Source organism: Theropithecus gelada, chromosome 13 (genome assembly GCF_003255815.1).
Source record: "Theropithecus gelada isolate Dixy chromosome 13, Tgel_1.0, whole genome shotgun sequence".
NCBI classification, from domain to species: Eukaryota; Metazoa; Chordata; class Mammalia; order Primates; family Cercopithecidae; genus Theropithecus; species Theropithecus gelada.
Genome location: NC_037681.1, coordinates 3479335 through 3496960, shown reverse-complemented (window position 1 = coordinate 3496960; position 17626 = coordinate 3479335). Strand labels below are relative to the sequence as shown.

General features: G+C 42.1%; 1 pseudogene and 1 gene segment (V, D, J or C); both read left to right on the top strand.

Annotated features, from left to right (window-relative positions):
* Positions 1-2711: 2711 nt before the first annotated feature.
* LOC112605306 lies at positions 2712-3541 on the top strand. The segment is given in 2 exon segments: positions 2712-2785; positions 3156-3541. Coding segments are annotated over 2 exon segments (435 nt in total).
* Positions 3542-12496: 8955 nt separating this feature from the next.
* On the top strand, positions 12497-13010 carry LOC112604952 (annotated as a pseudogene).
* Positions 13011-17626: the final 4616 nt, after the last annotated feature.

Sequence of the window (17626 nt, the reverse complement as noted above, 5' to 3'; positions counted from 1 at the left end):
CAGGATCACCGTGTCCATCCATAGACACTGACTCCCAGTAATGAACACAAAAAATTCCACTTCCAAGACTCTCTTCCCAAGTCATATGAGTAATACAGTTGCTTTCAATTATGTGGATCCCAAACTAACTGCATCAGGAAAAGGAGCCACAGCCACACTAAACCTTGCCTGTAGAAGTCCTCCTTCATTCAGGTGACCATGGTTCAGATGAGAGACACGCAGAGGCCTGCTCCCACCCTGGTTCAACTGTAGGCTGCTCTTCCATCTTCTCTGTGTCCACTGTGGACTGACCAGTGTCTATGGGATGGATCACCCATATTGCTTGCTGTTCTGAAAGCACTGGCATGATGTGTCAACAGACAAGAGAGGGAGGTTTCTGTTTAGAATTAGTAATAGTCTTCCTTAGGTCTACAGGTTAAATCAGGTAATTTCAAAGCCTGTTTCTGACTAAAAAAGGATTTGTACAAGTTTTTACATTTTCTAGATATGTAAGGCAACAAATCATGAAATTTTTGTTAAAAATCCCAGGGATAGGCCTTTTTAATGGTTCATTCATTCTCACAGGAAATAGCAATGCTTTCTTAAATTCAAGCAATCTAAATACTTTGTGAAAATAACATTTTCAAGAATTGACTTACAGTAAAAGAAAACGGGACACATTTTTTACTGTTATTCACTTTCTGGAATTCAAATTTTCATATTAGATAACAGATAAAACTTGTTATTCATTTAACACCCTTTCAGAATAATTATTTAAAACTAACAATAAAATAGACCTTTTTTTTCTATTTTCCTTAAGCTGTTTATATTTTATGTCTCCTTATTCTATTCCTTCACCTTCTGATATTTCTGACTTTTTTCACTATCATGATTAAGAGTCTGACCTTTTCAACACCAAGAAGCAGATCAGAATTTGTTGACATTATAAAAAAAAAGTCAAGTACACAAAATTTGCAAAATGTGGTAAAAGAGTAAATAAAATTTTAACAGTGAAATATGAGACTTTTATTTCAATCCTACTTCATAGCTACTGTTTAATATCATCAACTCATATTTTTGCCACAGAGTTCAACATTTGAAGGTCAATATCATTTTTACTCAAGTATGTTTTCCAATCTTATTTAAAAATGATAGTTTGGTAGATTCCCCAGAAGATATTCAGAACAACCTTTCTTCACAATCTTACTTACAAAGGCATTTATTTGTGTTCTTGGGCAAATAAATATGACTTTGTGTTAAATTACCCAAGCTTACATCAATCACACTATAAGCTAGTCCTTCATTGTTCCTGGATTATTAGTTTTTTTCATAAATGTGACTGTCCTTGTGAAAGTATTTATTGTTGGTACCATGATTCAGATAGCGTTCAATGGGATATTAAGCACATCAATGACAAATAAAGAATAATGCAGTTGTCTTTCTGTTTAATGATCAGCTGAATGGGAGATTCACATCCCTAAGCTCTGAGTATCTTTACATAAAGTCAAGAAAATACCAGTTACAGGTACAGGTTACCCAGGGACATAAAACTGTGAATGCAGTTCTTGTTGTTTACACATACAGAATTTCCTTCTGATCTGTGGATTCATGGCTGTGGCTGTACCACATCCAGGGTGGGGGAGACTCAGGTCTCACTCAGAGTTGACAAGAACCTAGAAGCCCTGACAGGACCTGATTCCACATGACCAGGGAGACTGTGTGAGAAGAGCTTTTCTAATCACCACTTGAAAAAACATAATGCAAAGTTATTTCTTATTTGTTCTGTATCATTAATCTAGAAGATTCTTTCCTTAAGAGAGTCCTCTGGGCCAGGCACAATGGCTCACACCTGTAATCCCAGCACTTTAGGAGGCCAAGGCAGGCAGATCTCCTGAGGCCCGGAGTTCAAGATAAACCTGGACAACATGGTGAAACCCCATCTCTACTAAATAAATATAACAATAATAAGAAAGGAACTCCCTGGTTAACCTTGTATATGTGAGATGATTGTGATGAACTAGATCCCAGACTGAACAACTGGTCACCAGGACTTTTATGTTCACTGCCTGAGGCACAAAATTGTGTCTCTCTTTCCTCTTCCTTACACTGGATTCTTGGGTCTAAATGTAGAGGCTCACATCATTCTCCCTGTGAGGCCCTTGGACAGAGAGCTCTTATGCGGTTCACTTACCAGGTGCCAGGGCAGGGTAGATTCTAATATTTGAGTTGAACGTTCTCAAACAGTTATCCTGGAAACAGCAGATACCAGACAGCCCTTGAACTGGCTCCAGGTCGCTTTTTATCTGCTGGCTCTCAGTCCAGTAGTGCTTGTGGGGATGGGGCTGACTCCTTCTCTAGATTGACTGGGAGGGAGTCCAGCAAGGTGGCATTCACCTCCCAGAGATGTATCCTGGACACACATTTCCACATGGTCAGGGTTCTGGTGCTTTCTTACAGTCATGCCCTACACACTGCGTCCCTACAAAAGGTCCCAACTTTCCCCTTCAGATCCTTCTTCCCTTGATTGTGGGCAGACTTGACTGAATCTATCTCTGTTTTGTTGCAAGGGACAATTTATAACACATTGTTCGCAGAAAAGACATTCCTCCTGCCCCATCAAATTTTTCCACGCCACTGCACCCACCAGGGGATTTGCATACTGTCCCCTAGGGAGGACCTTCCCTTGTGAGTCTAAGATAAAAGCTCAGCTGTAACCTTGCCTTGACTGATCAGGACTCCTCAGGTCACCTTCTCACAATGAGGCTCCCTGCTCAGCTCCTGGGGCTACTAGTGCTCTGGCTCCCTGGTAAGGAATGAAGGAGATCAGGGAGGAGAATTGGGTGGGAGGTGAGTTCTGTGGGCTCCACAGCTTCACATGTTTATTCCAATAACGTGATAGAGTCACATGGTCCATGCTCCAGGGAATGGAATTCATGTGTGTCTGAGGAGTAATCAGGATTCACCTCCAGGGAAAGATGACCAGTGCTCTGATTCAGAACTTGAAAATAAAGACTTCCCTGCCGGCTAGTAAATAATGGGTTTATTTTAGAAAGTCTACTTTTCATGATATAAATCAAAACTTTAAAATGTAACTGTAAATTAATATCAGAAGAGAAATTATGAAAGTTGCTCATAATGTATTTATAAAAACTTGTACTACTTTGTTATTTTTTCAGGGACCAGTGGGGATATTGTGATGACCCAGACTCCACTCTCCCTGCCCGTCACCCCTGGAGAGCCGGCTTCCATCTCCTGCAGGTCTAGTCAGAGCCTCCTGCATAGTGGTGGAAAAACCTATTTGTATTGGTACCTGCAGAAGCCAGGCCAGTCTCCACAGCTCTTAATCCGTGAGGTTTCCAACCGGGCCTCTGGAGTCCCTGACAGGTTCAGTGGCAGTGGGTCAGGCACTGATTTCACACTGAAAATCAGCCGGGTGGAGGCTGAGGATGTTGGGGTTTATTACTGCATGCAAGGTATACAGCTTCCTCCCACAGTGCTACATCCTCGAACAGAAACCTCCCTGCTGGGTTGGCCCAGCTGCCTACATGTGCTGCTTGTCTAGGGGAGCAGATGAGCAGAGTCTCTGAGTCCGCAGAAGAGAAGGCTGTTGGAGACGTCAGGGCGGCGTTTTCTGCTGAGGATGCTGGTCCATGAGAACCTCAGCATCACCTCCAATGCCACATGTTATGACCCCACCAGCTGTCAGCCTGGAGAAGGCATCAGCAGGAGGAGAATTCATGTGGGGCTACGTGCCCTGGGACCAACCGGCTATGATGAAAGGAGAGTGAATGAAAGCTCACATCCTCACCCTACCTGTCTTGCCCACATTTGTCAAGTTCATGTAGCTGTCAGAATAACCAGATCATGGAAGTAGTCTAGTGACAACACAAGTAGAACACATATGGGAAATGACCAACTTGGGGTTTGTTTCATACACGATGACACTTAGTCATATTGGGGAACTCATAGTCTCCCATCTTCCTAATTCTGCTCTCTGACTCACACTGAACACTCCTCTCTAGTGTTTTACAGGAGAAAGCATTCTACACTAACTGTCTAGAGGGAAGTATGGCTAAGAACACAAAGTAAAAATGTTTGATGTTGGATTATTCAAATAGACTTTGTAAACTCATGGTAGGTATGAGATCCTAATGTGAAAAATTGATTACTGTTAATTATCATTCAGCAAGTGAAAAGCAAGTTTTCACAATTCCAAAAGTGACGTTTAAAAATAACTGCATAAACTCAAAGATAAAAAATATAAAGTTTATTTCAAGTACAAAGGAAACATTCAGAATTATGTGAGATTTTTATTTCTCTTCCAAATTCTAAAAGTTTTGAAAGTATTTAGGCTAAGTTCTATTTTAGAGTAGAAATTTATTACTATGTTTTCATAAGAAAAGGTTTGAAAGAATACAGAAATGCATTATTTTCACATGATTACATCATTACCTGAAAATGAATCTGAATTCTGTGTTTCGATTGTCAATGCATGGAGCATCTATGCTTTTTATAGATTTTATTAAATGTAGTGTTCTAAATGATATTGAACCCCATAATGAGTCATGTGAGCTACATGTCATAACCCAATGTGATAGACACAAAATAATGACAGAATCAACAGAAGAATATCCGCTTCAGGCTAAGGGTATAAAGTACACTTGGATGATTGTTTATTCCAAGATAATGGATTCCATGGTACGTGCAATTAGAATTCCAAAGTTCCATTTCTGTTAGGTCTAAAAATTGTATGGCAATGTTTTTATAGATATCAATCACACTGGAGCCCTAAAATGAAAAAAAGTGACACAATGTGTTTTTAAATACTGATAGATAATTGCATCATTGAGCTTAAAAGGCATTACATAGAATGCAGTTAAAGAATACAAAATGTGATGGGGCACAGTGGCTCACGCGGTAATCCCAGCACTTTGGGAGTCTCAGGCAGGGAAATCCCCTGAGGGCAGGAGTTCAAGAGAAGTCTGGCCAACATGGTGAAACTTTGTCTCTACTAAAAATACAAAAATTAGGCAGGCATGGTGGCATGCGCTTGTAATTCCAGCTACTAGGGAGGCTGAGGCAGGAGAATCGCTTGAACCCGTGAGGCAGAGGTTGCAGTGAGCTGAGATCATGACACTTCACACCAGCCAGGGCAACAGAGAGAGACTCTGTCTTAAAGAAAATAAAACACTCACACACACACAAACTGTAAGTAGTATGATCCAGAGCTAAGCAATGCTATCATCATCTTTAGCCCTCATGTGATTGACAGCATCTAGCGGCCTTGAGTTTCTGCTTTGCTGTGAGACACAAGACTAGTCCCAACCCATTCAAGGTAGTTAGATATATTAACAAACAATCAAACAAACAAGTTATATAATGCTGATGTAACAAAGGACTGCAATCTCAAAACAAAACGGTGAAGGGTAAACGATCCCCTAAACCTGAGAGAAGATACGAGGAGAATCAGAATTGGCTGGTAAAAAGAAGCCTCTACTTGCAGTTGACCAAATGTGTCAAGGTTTCTGTGTCTGTGCCATGGCAGTGCAGAGACAGGCGGGTGGCCTTGGCGGTGTTGGTGTCTCTGCTCCATGAAGTCACTCAGGTAGGCAGAAGGCATGACCACCCTCATCGCACAGCTTACCTCCTTGCTCACAGTCACTGTCCCAACGGCCCATCCTCAGAAGCATGAGTGGAACATAGTGAATGGGAAGCTGTTTTCTTCTAAGGATCAAAAATCTTAAACTTGTACATAGGGATAAATGTTATTTTTGCTCCAAGTACACATTTGAGAAATCTTCCATTGAGCAGACTTGTTGATAAACCCACATTTTTTCTTTGTTTTAATCTGAAAATGCATTTACATGATTTTTGGAAAATAACTTTTTGAGTAAATAATTATATTTTAGCTGCTTATTTCAAGTTGTTATTTACCATTTGATAATTATTTGTAAAATGTCATCGATTTAAAAAAATCATCTGCTGCTCTAACTGTCCTCTACTGAAAGTAATTTGTCTTTTTTACCTCATCAGGTGTCTTTTAAGCTCCTAAACTGACCTTATTATTTTTTTACAGGTTCTATGCATTAAGTCAGCTTATTATTTATGATTAATTTATTTATGTATTTATTTTCACTATCACAAGTGGAAGCCTGTAAGTTGTTATGCCAAAGAACTTCCTCTAGATGGCAAACAAACTCCACAATACACCAAAGAGAGCCGTGTTCTTACAAACCCTGGGAAAGGAAGGGGGCTACTGTCCCATTAACAACTTGGAGCCCCTAAGGCAAGAATGGCTGGGAACATCTGGAACATCTGCTGTGAAGTGAATGGTGTCTTAAATTCATGCTGAGCCCTAATTGCTGAAAAGTGTAAGACTGGGAACGTGGGGATTATACTCATCTTCCCAACACCAACATGATGGTCAGGAAGGAGACTCTTGTTTTCTCTTAGGATTCTTTTACTAACCAAGATTTTGCCTCTACTGCACATTTCCTTTTCCTGATTGTCCCTCTCTGTTGACAGAAGATGACCCAGGGGATTCAATATCGAGTCTCAACCTCTTACCCAAAGCCCTCGGATACGATTGCTCTTTTCCTTCATACTATTTTTGTTTGTTTGTTTTCTTGTAATCCTATTAGCAATAAAATAATCACTTTTTTATTCTTAGCTATCAAATATGTTATCTTAGTTAATTACAATGGTTGCCTTCAGAATGATAAATGAACTTTCACAATGATGTTAAGAGATCCAAATCCATGTGCTTCAGAAGTTGCATGAAGCTGTGTCTAGCCAGGGTGCCAGTGACTCTCCCAGAGTGCTCCATGCAGCTGGCCCCACAGAGTCCCTCTGTGCTGTCATATCACCCACTGCCTTCTGTGAAAGAGATATTCTGATAAGAATTCTGGTGGATGCTATTTAAGCCCGTGCCCACACAACTCCCATGAAAGCTGAGGACCACAGGCCCCTGAAGACAATCACAGTTAACTAGACTCACAGCTCATGATGGTCCTCTGCAGACACAGCTTCTCCCCAGATGGCTGAGGGTTGTCTTTGGCTGTGTCCTTCCTTGTGCATGACAACAGGAGACAGAGCAGTTCTGTAAGTAGCCCTGCAAGCCAGGTTCTGAGCAAGCCCTCCTGTATCGGTCTCTCTTACCTGGGCATAGATGTGTAAACCAAAAATGAAACTAGAAGCTCCCTAGACAACTGAATAAGCTCCTCTTCTCAGCCAAGAGTACACCCAAATCAACCTGAAATCCAAGTACAGGCCATGATGGGAATGGATGATTGGATATGCCTTAAATGACCATCCTCCCTTTAAAATTCAGGTGCAGTTGACAAGCTTTTAATGTTAAAATAGAGACCCTGAGACTGACAAAGCAAACTCTTTGTAGCAATAAGATACCAACATGACAGATACCAGGCCCTAGGATAAATTAATTTTCCCAAAGATATTTTTATTTAATGTATTGGATAACGTCTCTGCAAAGCTGTTTCTTATGGAAAAAATCCACATTCTGTAGTGAATCCTACTCCTTTTTGAGTCTCTTTCCTGACCTAGAGAGATTTAAGTAAGAGTCTGGCAGCTTTTAAGTCAGCTAAGAAACAATTACAATCTATTCTCTCTGAAGTCCGCTACCTGAAGGCTTCATCTGCATAATGAAAACTTGGCTCCACAACCCTTTTCTAAACCCAGAAACTCCCTTCTGTTGATTACAGGTCATTAGATAAACTCTTTCAACTACCTATGAAACTTCGATTCCACCTATGACCTGTAAGTCCCCAACAACCCCCATCCTTTGGGCTGTCCTGCCCTTCCATATCAAAGCAATGTACAGCTTACACATATGGATTGATATCTGATGTCTCCCTAAAATGTGTAAAACCAAGCTGTAGCTCGACCACCTTGGGCACACGTTCTCAAGACCTCTTGAGGCTGTTTCACTGATATGTCTTTAACTTTGAACAAATAAATTACTAAATGGATTGAGACTTGTCTCAGATACTTATTGGTGTAGAGGTGTCATTAGATACACTTAGGGAAGTGAAGAGATTTATGACCTCGAGAAAAGGAGAAAGCCAGGAAGTGTGGAGAGAGGGGGGGGTGAGAGAGAGAGAGAGAGAGAGAGAGAGAGAGAGAGATTGTGATGTATGTACAGGATTAACACTGAGACCTGGTTCTGTAATGTGGTAGTACTGAATATCATCCTCAAATAATGAGGTTTCATTACAAGAAGCCTATGCCTGTGTCTTTTTTGGGAAATAAAGGTATTTGGGAAATTTGCAGGTGCAAATTAAGGAGCTTGAAACAGGGAAATGATCTTAAGTTAATCAAGTGATCCCTAAATGTGATCACAAGAGTCCTGAGATAAAAAAGAGGTAGAGAGACACTTACCATAGACTGAAGAGGAGAAGGCAATGTAAACACAGAGGCAGAGATTGCAGTGATATGTCCACAGCCAAGGAGAGTGGAAGCCACCAGAAGATGGAAGAGCTAAATCAGACTCCTCCCGAGAGCTTCTGAAGGAGCTAGACCTGACGTCTCCAAGACCTTAGCCCAGTGAAACTGATTCTGGACTTCTGGTCTCCAGAACTATGAGTGATTCCATTCCTGTTGTTCAAAGGAACCACATTTTTGAAAACTTGTTACAGTAGTAGCCCGAGGACACTAACACAAACGGGGCTCTGGGAAAATCCAGACTAAAGGTGCTGTGGTGGTCTGCAATCTCCTTGCTTAACATTCTGATACTAGTTATAAATAGATTGGTGGAAAATTCTGTGATTGAAGAAATGTACATGAAACCTACAGTGTACATAGAGGCATCTCTTAGTTACAAGGCAAATATTGATAATTTTAGCTGAAAATGACATGTGACTGGTAATAACATTCTGAGTTATTCAAGGATCCACAAAAGTGGCACTAGATACACCTCTCATGTATGTGTGTGTGTCCGTCTATACATGTATGTCCACTTCATGGTGCATCTGCTGGTGGAACCTTCAGGACACCCCTTCACATCCTCAGTGCCCCATTTCATACATGAGGAAACTGTTCATTAGAATACAAGGCTGATTTGCATAAAAATCACTTGGTCAGTAGTTGTTGAAGCTAAACTTGGAATCTAGGTCTGTCTGACCTTAACTACATTCCTTCCAAATAGCCACATTCATTCCATAGAGGAACCCACAACCTAAAAAACCTAAGAGACAAAGCCAGTAGTACAGGGAGAGGTTCTTAATGCAGGCTCACTGCGGCCCTTTGTCCTCATCACGCTGACACTAAGCTTGAACCCAAACCCTTCTACAGTTTTGTCTACAAAGCACAATTTGCTCAAAGCCTTTACAAACACCAAGAACCTTTCCTTCAGATATGGCAGCAGGGTCACAGCTTGCATGGCCCTGACCACATTTTGTCTCCTCTGCCACCCCCATCTCTCTGACTCAGTCCTCACTTTTCAGATTGTGTCTTGTACAGCTAATGTCCCTCCGAATCTTAAAATAGCAAACGAATAGCCGCCTTCTCTTCCATGTGCTGTGAGAGATGACCTCCAGGCTCTTAGATACCAACATTGTACAAGACCTAACCCAGAGATTTACTCAAGAGACTTTCTACTTAAGAAGAATTCTGGCGCTAGCTCTCCGCATAGAAAAATGTTCTCTGTGTCTTGTTGAAATTGACAGCAAAAGACAACAACATAGAACTGTTTGGGAGAACAGAGGACAGTGATACACTAGGGAAGTAAAACACACCCCTTCCCCTTATGTTGGTTTCCTGTTGCTGCTGTAAAAAATTACGACAACCTTACTGGCTCCACAAAACACAAGTGTATTATCTTACATTTCTGTAGGTCAGAAGCCTCAATGAAGTAAAATCAAGGAGTAATAGGGCAGTATTTATTCTGAAGGCTTCAAGAAAGAGAATCCAATAGCCACCTTTGAATTTTTCTGATGCTCCCAGCTTCCTGGCTCCATGGTCCCTTCCTCCATCACTCCAGCATCCCTCTCCATTGTCCCAGCTCCTCTCTGGCTGAGACCCTTCTCCTCCCTCCCTACTACAAGGAAACATGTGATTATGTTGATCTCACCCAGATAATTCAGGATACTCTCCTGACCTCAAAATTCTTAACCATGTCTGTCAAGTGCCTTTTGGCATATTCATAAGTAATAATGGTAAATTCCAGATATTAGAACAATGATGTGTTTAGGGGGTGTATTATTCATTTCACAAACAACTCTCATTATCCCCACGATGGTCTTGCCCTAAGGTAGACTAAAAATATCACAATAGATTTTTGAGGCAATAGACCTAGATTTATTTATCTGGGTCTGTTTGAGCCAACAGACCCAGATTTATGGGCAATAAACCTAGAAAAAAACCTGAGAGTCTAGTACTCTCTGATGTGTGGATGTCAAATTCTGGGGCATTCTGATTCTCTGCTCTAAGTGGACTCCATGATGCACAGCCATTTATGGAGGAATTCTTTGTTTTTCTGACAAAGTAAAAACGAATCTCTGCTAAAATCATATCTAAGAAAGATTGGGAAAGGGAATTTAAATATTTATTAAATTTTCTGACTTTATCTATGCATTAAAACATGAGAAGTGGCAATAGTTCAAACCAAAAATGCCCTCCAAGAATGAGAATTTTTCCAGTGCCTTAGGTTGAGTCCCCCTGGTGACAAGGATGACAAAGATTCACCTGCAGGCAGTATATTTACTAAGTGCAGGAAACAAGCAAGTGAGCAAGGGAAGAGAGAAGGGACAGTGAAAGGTGCCTCAGCAATGAGCCACCTCTGAGGGTGAGGACAACTCAAGCCCACAAAAAAACACAACAAAAATGCCTCTATTATTCCACCTGAGAGATGAGGGAGCTGGGGTATGTATATACCTCCCTTGTCATAACTGATTGATAGCTGTCCTTGGGGATGCTAATTCCAGGCCATGAGGTCTGCCTCAATTGCAGGCAGAGCTGCCTTCCTCAGGTTCAGTGAGAGCGCAGTGGGCCAGAAAGCACCATAGAAAGTCAGCTGAAGTAGAATCTATAGAAAAGCCAAGATGTAGTAACAATGGCTGCTAAAATTACACAGAAAAAAGTGCACTTGAATCCAGAGGTATATCTCTCTAAATATGGATATCTGGATCCTGCTAGGCTTTTTTGTAGCCATTTCCCTGAAATCCAGTCCCCTGGAAAAGCAGCAGGTGGTTTGTGCACAGGCTGCGAGAGCTTGGTCTGGCCACTCCTAGTCATGCATTCAGATTCAAAATATTTTTTCATCTACGTGGGCAGTGGCTTGGCAGGCGATGGAGACTCTCTAAATGGATATGAAACAGGAAGGCTGGCATCTGGGTCAGGATGATGTTCTCACTCACTGCTAAAGAGTAAAAGAGGAAAGGATTACTGATGCTGCCCAACAAGAACATGCACTGGACAGCAGCCACTCTTGCTAAGGAGGGAGGGTTCACTGACCTGGCCTTTCCCCAGGGCCTCTCTCTCATCTGCTCTCCAGAAAGCCAGGCTTTAGGGCAGATGCACCTGAGACCCCAGGGGAACAGGCTGATGGGGGAGTGCAGCTCAAAGCTTTACCCAGGGAATGTGGGCTTTCTTACTCTACTTTGAAACAATTGATTATTTGGGCCTAGATTGATCAATGGTTTACGATGATCCTAATCCAGGCTCTTATAGTTAGCGAGTGAAACAGAGATTTTAGTTGAAATAATCAGACCTGGCATCATCAGTCAGCTCTCCATGCTGGTGCACCATAAGAAATCATACCCAAAGGCAGGAAAGGGGATAGCATATGAGGATCCTCATGCCAAGAATAGGGTGCAGCCAATTTAGCCCCTGAGCATTAAAGAGATCCGTAGCTCTGGATAATGGAGATCTATGCATGTCACAGCTATCATCTTTGTGCATCCTCAGCAGATCTCTTTTCCGTATAATGCTAAGAACAGTGGCTTAAGTTTATTAGTAAATTTTATTGAATTTATTAAACATACTTATGAAAAACTCTTTTTATTTTCTTTAAAAAAACACAATTTGACACAGAAAGAGACATTGTTAGTATAGCACTAAATACTTTCACATTCATCAAATTCTTTTGAGAGTAACTGAAAGTTCTGACAGCCTCACTTCTATAACTTTATTATGAATTTTCTGTCAAAAGTGATGCTTTCCTATGCATTCCTAATACAAGTATATAATACATGACTTAATCTAGTCTTAGGTTCATTGAAAATTTTGAAAATTCACTTCAGAAATATGTTCTGTAACTGTATGTCAACCAAAGAGAAATGTATTCTCTCAAGGTTAATCTGCGCTGCCCTAGTCTGACCTGAGACCCTGGGGACACTGCCCCTGTGCTGAGTTACTGAGATGAGCCAGCCCTGCAGCTGTGCCCAGCCTGCCCCATCCCCTGCTGATTTGCATGTTCCCACAGCACAGCCCCCTGCCCTGGAGACTTTTTTTACAGGCTGGTCACACCCTGTGCAGGAGTCAGTCCCAGTCAGGACACAGAATGGACATGAGGGTCCCCGCTCAGCTCCTGGGGTTTCTGCTGCTCTTGCTCTCAGGTAAGGAAAAAGGAAAAAAAGAATTTACTCAGCTTTCACTCTCTGGAACTTCAGGGAATTTCTCTTACAAGATGATTAATTGTGTGGACATTTGTTTTATATTTCCAATCTCAGGTGCCAGATGTGACATCCAGATGACCCAGTCTCCATCCTCCCTGTCTGCATCTGTAGGAGACAGAGTCACCATCACTTGCCGGGCGAGTCAGGGCATTACTAATGATTTAGCCTGATCAGCAGAAACCAGGGGAAACTCCTAAGCTCCTGATCTATGAGGCATCCAGTTTGCAAAGTGGGATTCCCTCTCGGTTCAGCGGCAGTGGATCTGGGACGGATTTCACTCTCACCATCAGCAGCCTGCAGCCTGAAGATTTTGCCACTTATTACTGTCAACATTATTACAGTACCCCTCCCACAGTGTTACAAGTCATAACAGAAACCCCCAAGGAAGCAGATGTGTGAGGCTGAGCCATCCCAGATCCTCCTCCTGGTGCCTCTATCTGCTGAGGGCATTTCTCAAACTCAGTCAGATTTTGAAAGTCATTGGGAGATGTCTGTAGAGGGGACCAGGGAGGCTCCTCTGAACCTTAAGCCTCTTTCACCCTCATCCCTGCAGAAAAGACATCACAATGCCTGTCCTGACTGAAAAGAAGAGAGATAAGTCCACCTGAGGAGTCTGTGTTATGGGATAATTGGAATTCATACAGCAAAAGAGAAGCTATTCTCAGTATTCCAAGGAGAAATTCTTCAAACTGGATTAATTAGAGTCTAAACCACAGTGTTTCCAAAGCCTATGGCATGTTATTCATGAAGCAGGTACCAGAGACAGGGGATTCTCAGGTGTTCCTCCAGAAGCCAGAGTGCACCTGCCCCGGGTGGTATGTGCTGAGTACCATGTGATGATCCTCAGACCCGTCTGGGACTCCCAGGACTGGGAGTGCTGATGCTCTCAGCTGCCTGCAGCACGTCTCCAGGTGATTCTCCAGTCCACACATAACTCCACGTGTTTTACTTCAAGTGTCAGTGTACACGAATCCACCACTCTGACTTCCACATTTCATGGGCGTGCCTCTCGTTGACCAACCCTAAAGAAACCATACAGAGAAAAGGGATTTTGGAAAATGTGCTCCCAGAAGTGATAGTAATGATGGGGAATTGACAGCTGACTGGACAGTAAGGTGACTCTTTCCACAAGCTCAAAATTTTGCCAGTTATGAATTGTCCCAGAATATATTTGAACATGCTTTCAAGTATTACCAGTTTGGGGTCATAGCAAGAAAATTTTATTAAGTCACAGATAAAATGTGCAAATCAGGATATTGCGTGAAATATACAATAAGGCTGTGTGTGATGGCTCTGGCCTGTAATCCTGTGATAGTTAATAATGAGTGTCAACTTGATTTGATTAAAGGATTTAAATATTGTTCCTGGCTGTGTATTTGAGGGTGTTGCCAAAGGAGATTAATACTTGAGTCAGCAGGCTGGGGAAGGCAGACCCTCCCACTTAGTCTATGGGCATCATCTAATCAGCTGCCAGTGAATTAAAGCAGGCAGAAAAATGTGAAAAAGTGAGTCTGGCCCAGCCTCCCAGCCTACATCTCTCTTCTGTGCTGGATGCTTCCTGCCCTCAAACACTGGATTCCAAGTTCTTCAGTTTTGAGACTTGAGCTGACTCTCCTTGCTCCTCAAGCCTGCAGACATCCCATTGTGGGACCTTGTGATTCTGTAAGTTAATACATAATAAATTCATACACACACACACACACACACACACACACACACACACACATCCTGTTAGTTCTGTCCCTCTAGAGAACCCTCACTAACAGAGGTCTTGGTACCAGGAATGGTTCTACAGGAACAGAATATTAAGGATGGAGTTCTTCCATTGGTCTTGGGGTTTCTGGAACTAGCTGCTTAATATGACTAGAACCCAAAATGCTAAGGATTGTACTTCTAATAGTATGGAGAACACTGATAGTCCTTGGCATGAACAGTTTAGAGAGTTATGCAAAATAAATGCATTAGACATTCCTGAATCATCGCTCCTGAGAAGCAAGGAGTTTAGTGACTCTATACTTAATACCCTTGACAAATGCCTTGCAAAATAGCTTTGTGTGGGCAGCACCTGCATCTTTGAAGAGCCCTGTAATGGCTCTTCTCTGTATGTCAGATCTAATAGTGAGAACTGTAGTCACTCAATTACAAAATTTAAATACAATTGAGTATAACTGGATCCTAAGGTGTAAGGGGCCAAGTGGTGGCACTCAACCCTCAAAGGCAAGGTGGGCATAGCTACTGTAATGGACAGAAGAGACAAAGCAGCAATCTGAATAGTCTGACTCATGTAAAGCTCTGGCACTGCTAATTAATCATGGTGTTCCTAGATGTGAAATTGATATGAAGCCTACTGCATTCCTACTTAATTTATATAAGGAGAAAATTTCTAGATCAAAGGAGCAATATAGTAATTGGAATTATAAAAACAGAGATTCATGGCCCCTCAATCAATTTCCAGACTTGAGCGAGTTTATAGACCCAGAACCCCTTGAATGAAGGGGAGGCCGGGTCCCCTTGAGGAAGGACCCCACAACATTACCGATAATTTATGCAGTTAATCTTTCTCCCGTCATTCTCCAAAGAGACCTCCAGCCTTTACCAGAGTAACTGCATTGGGGAAAGAGAAATGATGGTTTGGCTGGATGATCAGGGACAAAAGAAGAAATTTGGTGACAAAGAAATTTGAGGAAAAGGTTTGGAGATGTACCTCTCTGAGTGGTCAAAAGCTGTCAAGATATTTGTATTCCATGTGAGTGTTCACCAACAAGTGACCTCAGCAGAGGAGGATTTTGATAATCAAGTGTATAAGATGACCCATTCTGTGGACTCACCCTCTTTCCCCAGACACTCCTGTCATCTCGCCCAATGAGTCCATGAACACAGTGTCAATGTAGGCAGGAATGGAGGCTATGCATGGATTCAGCAATGTGGATTTCCACTCACCAAGGCTGACCTGGCTATAGCCACTGCTGAGTGCCCAATTTTACGACGGAAGAGACCAACACTGAGCTCTTTGTATTGCCCCAATCCCCGAGGTGATTGTCCAGCTACCAGGTGGCAGGTTGATTATATTGGGATTCTTCCATCATGGAAAAGGCAGAGTTTTTTCCTCACTGGAATAGACACTCATGGAAGACATGGTTTGCCTACCTGCACGCAATGCTTTTGCCAAGACTACCATTAATGGACTCACTGAATGCCTTATCCACCATCACAGTATTCCATACAGCATTGCCTCTGACCAAGGCACTCACTTACAGCTAAAGAAGTGGGGCAGTGGACTCATGCTCATGGAATTCACTGGTCTTACCATGTTCCCCATCATTCTGAAGCAACTGGATTGATAGAATGGTGTAATGGCCTTTTAAATTCACAATTACAATGTCAACTAGGTTACAACACATTGCAGGGCTGGGTAACGTACTCCAGAAGGCCATGTATGCTCTGAATCAGCACTAAATGTTTGGTACTCTTTCTTCCATAGCCAGGATTCACAAGTCCAGGAATCAAGGGGTGGAAGTGAAAGTGGTACCACTCACTATCACCCCTAGTGATCCACTAGCAAAAATTTTACTTTCTGTTCCCACGACATTACGTTCGGCTGGCCTAGACGTCTTAGTTCCAGAGGGAGGAACACTGCCACCAAAAGACACAATAACGATTCCGTTAAACTGAAAGTTAAGATTGCCACCTGGACACTTTGGAATCCTAAAGTCAGTCCACTACTCCACAAGGAAAGGAGACAGACTACGCATGGAATACAGGAGATCCACTAGGGCGTCTCTTTGTATTTTCAAGCACTGTAATTAAGGTCAGTGGGAAACTACAACAGCCCAATCCAGGTAGGACTACAAATGGTCCAGATCCTTCTGGGTTCATGACCTCCTGAGGTGCTTTCTGAAGGCAAAGGGAATACAGAATGAATAGTGGAACAAGGTAGTCATCAATACCAGCTACGACGATGTAACTGGCTGCAGAAATGAGGACTGGAACTGTCATGAGTATTTCCTTCTTCTTTTCTTAAAAACATGTTTGTGCCTGTGTACATTTGTACTAAGAAAATATCTTGATTTCATTTCCTTTTTCGTTATCAGGTGACATAAGAGTTATTGACTTCATATCAGCATTTAAGTATGGTTCACCTTATGTAATAGTATTTGGGTTGGGGATTGGTGCATTTCTGGTTGTAGGAAGGGTAGTTGTATTATGTTAGGGGTAATTATGACCTTATTATTGTCTTTATTTTAAGATTATGTTTGATCTTAGGAGATATGTGTGGGTTCAAGTTGACAAGAGGTGGGCTTGTGATGGTTAATACTGAGTGTTAACTTGATTGGATTGAAGGATGTAAAGTGTTGATCCTGGGTGTGTCTGTGAGGGTGTTGCCAAAGAAGATTAACATTTGAGTCAGTGGACTGGGAAAGGCACACACACCATTAATTTGTGTGGGCATAATCCAATCACCTGGCAGTATGGTAGACTATAAGGAGGCAGAAAAATGTGAAAAGAGAGACTGACCTCACCTCCCAGACTTCATCTTTTTCCTGTGCTGGATGCTTCCTCCCCTCGAACAAGTTCTTCAGTTTTGGAACTCTGGCTGGCTCTTTTTGCTCCTTGGCCAGCAGACAGCCTATTGTGAGACCTTGTGATTGTTTAAGTTAATACTTAATACACTTCCTGTATTAGCCAGGGATTTCTAGAGGGACAGAACTAACAGGTGAGATATATATTTATATATACATAAGCACACACACGCTCAAACATATATATAGGTGTTTATTAATATTAACTTACAGGATCTCAAGGTCCACAATAGCTTATCTGCAAACTTGAGGAGCAAGGAGATCCTGTCCAAGTCTCTAAACTGAAGACCTTGGAGCCTGATGTTCCAGGGCAGGAAGGATCCAGCATGGGAGAAAGATGTAGGCTGGGAGACTAGGCCAGTTTCTGTTTTTTTGGCATTTTTCTGCCTGCTTTATATTCGTTGGCAGTGGATTAGATTGTGCCGACAAGATTAC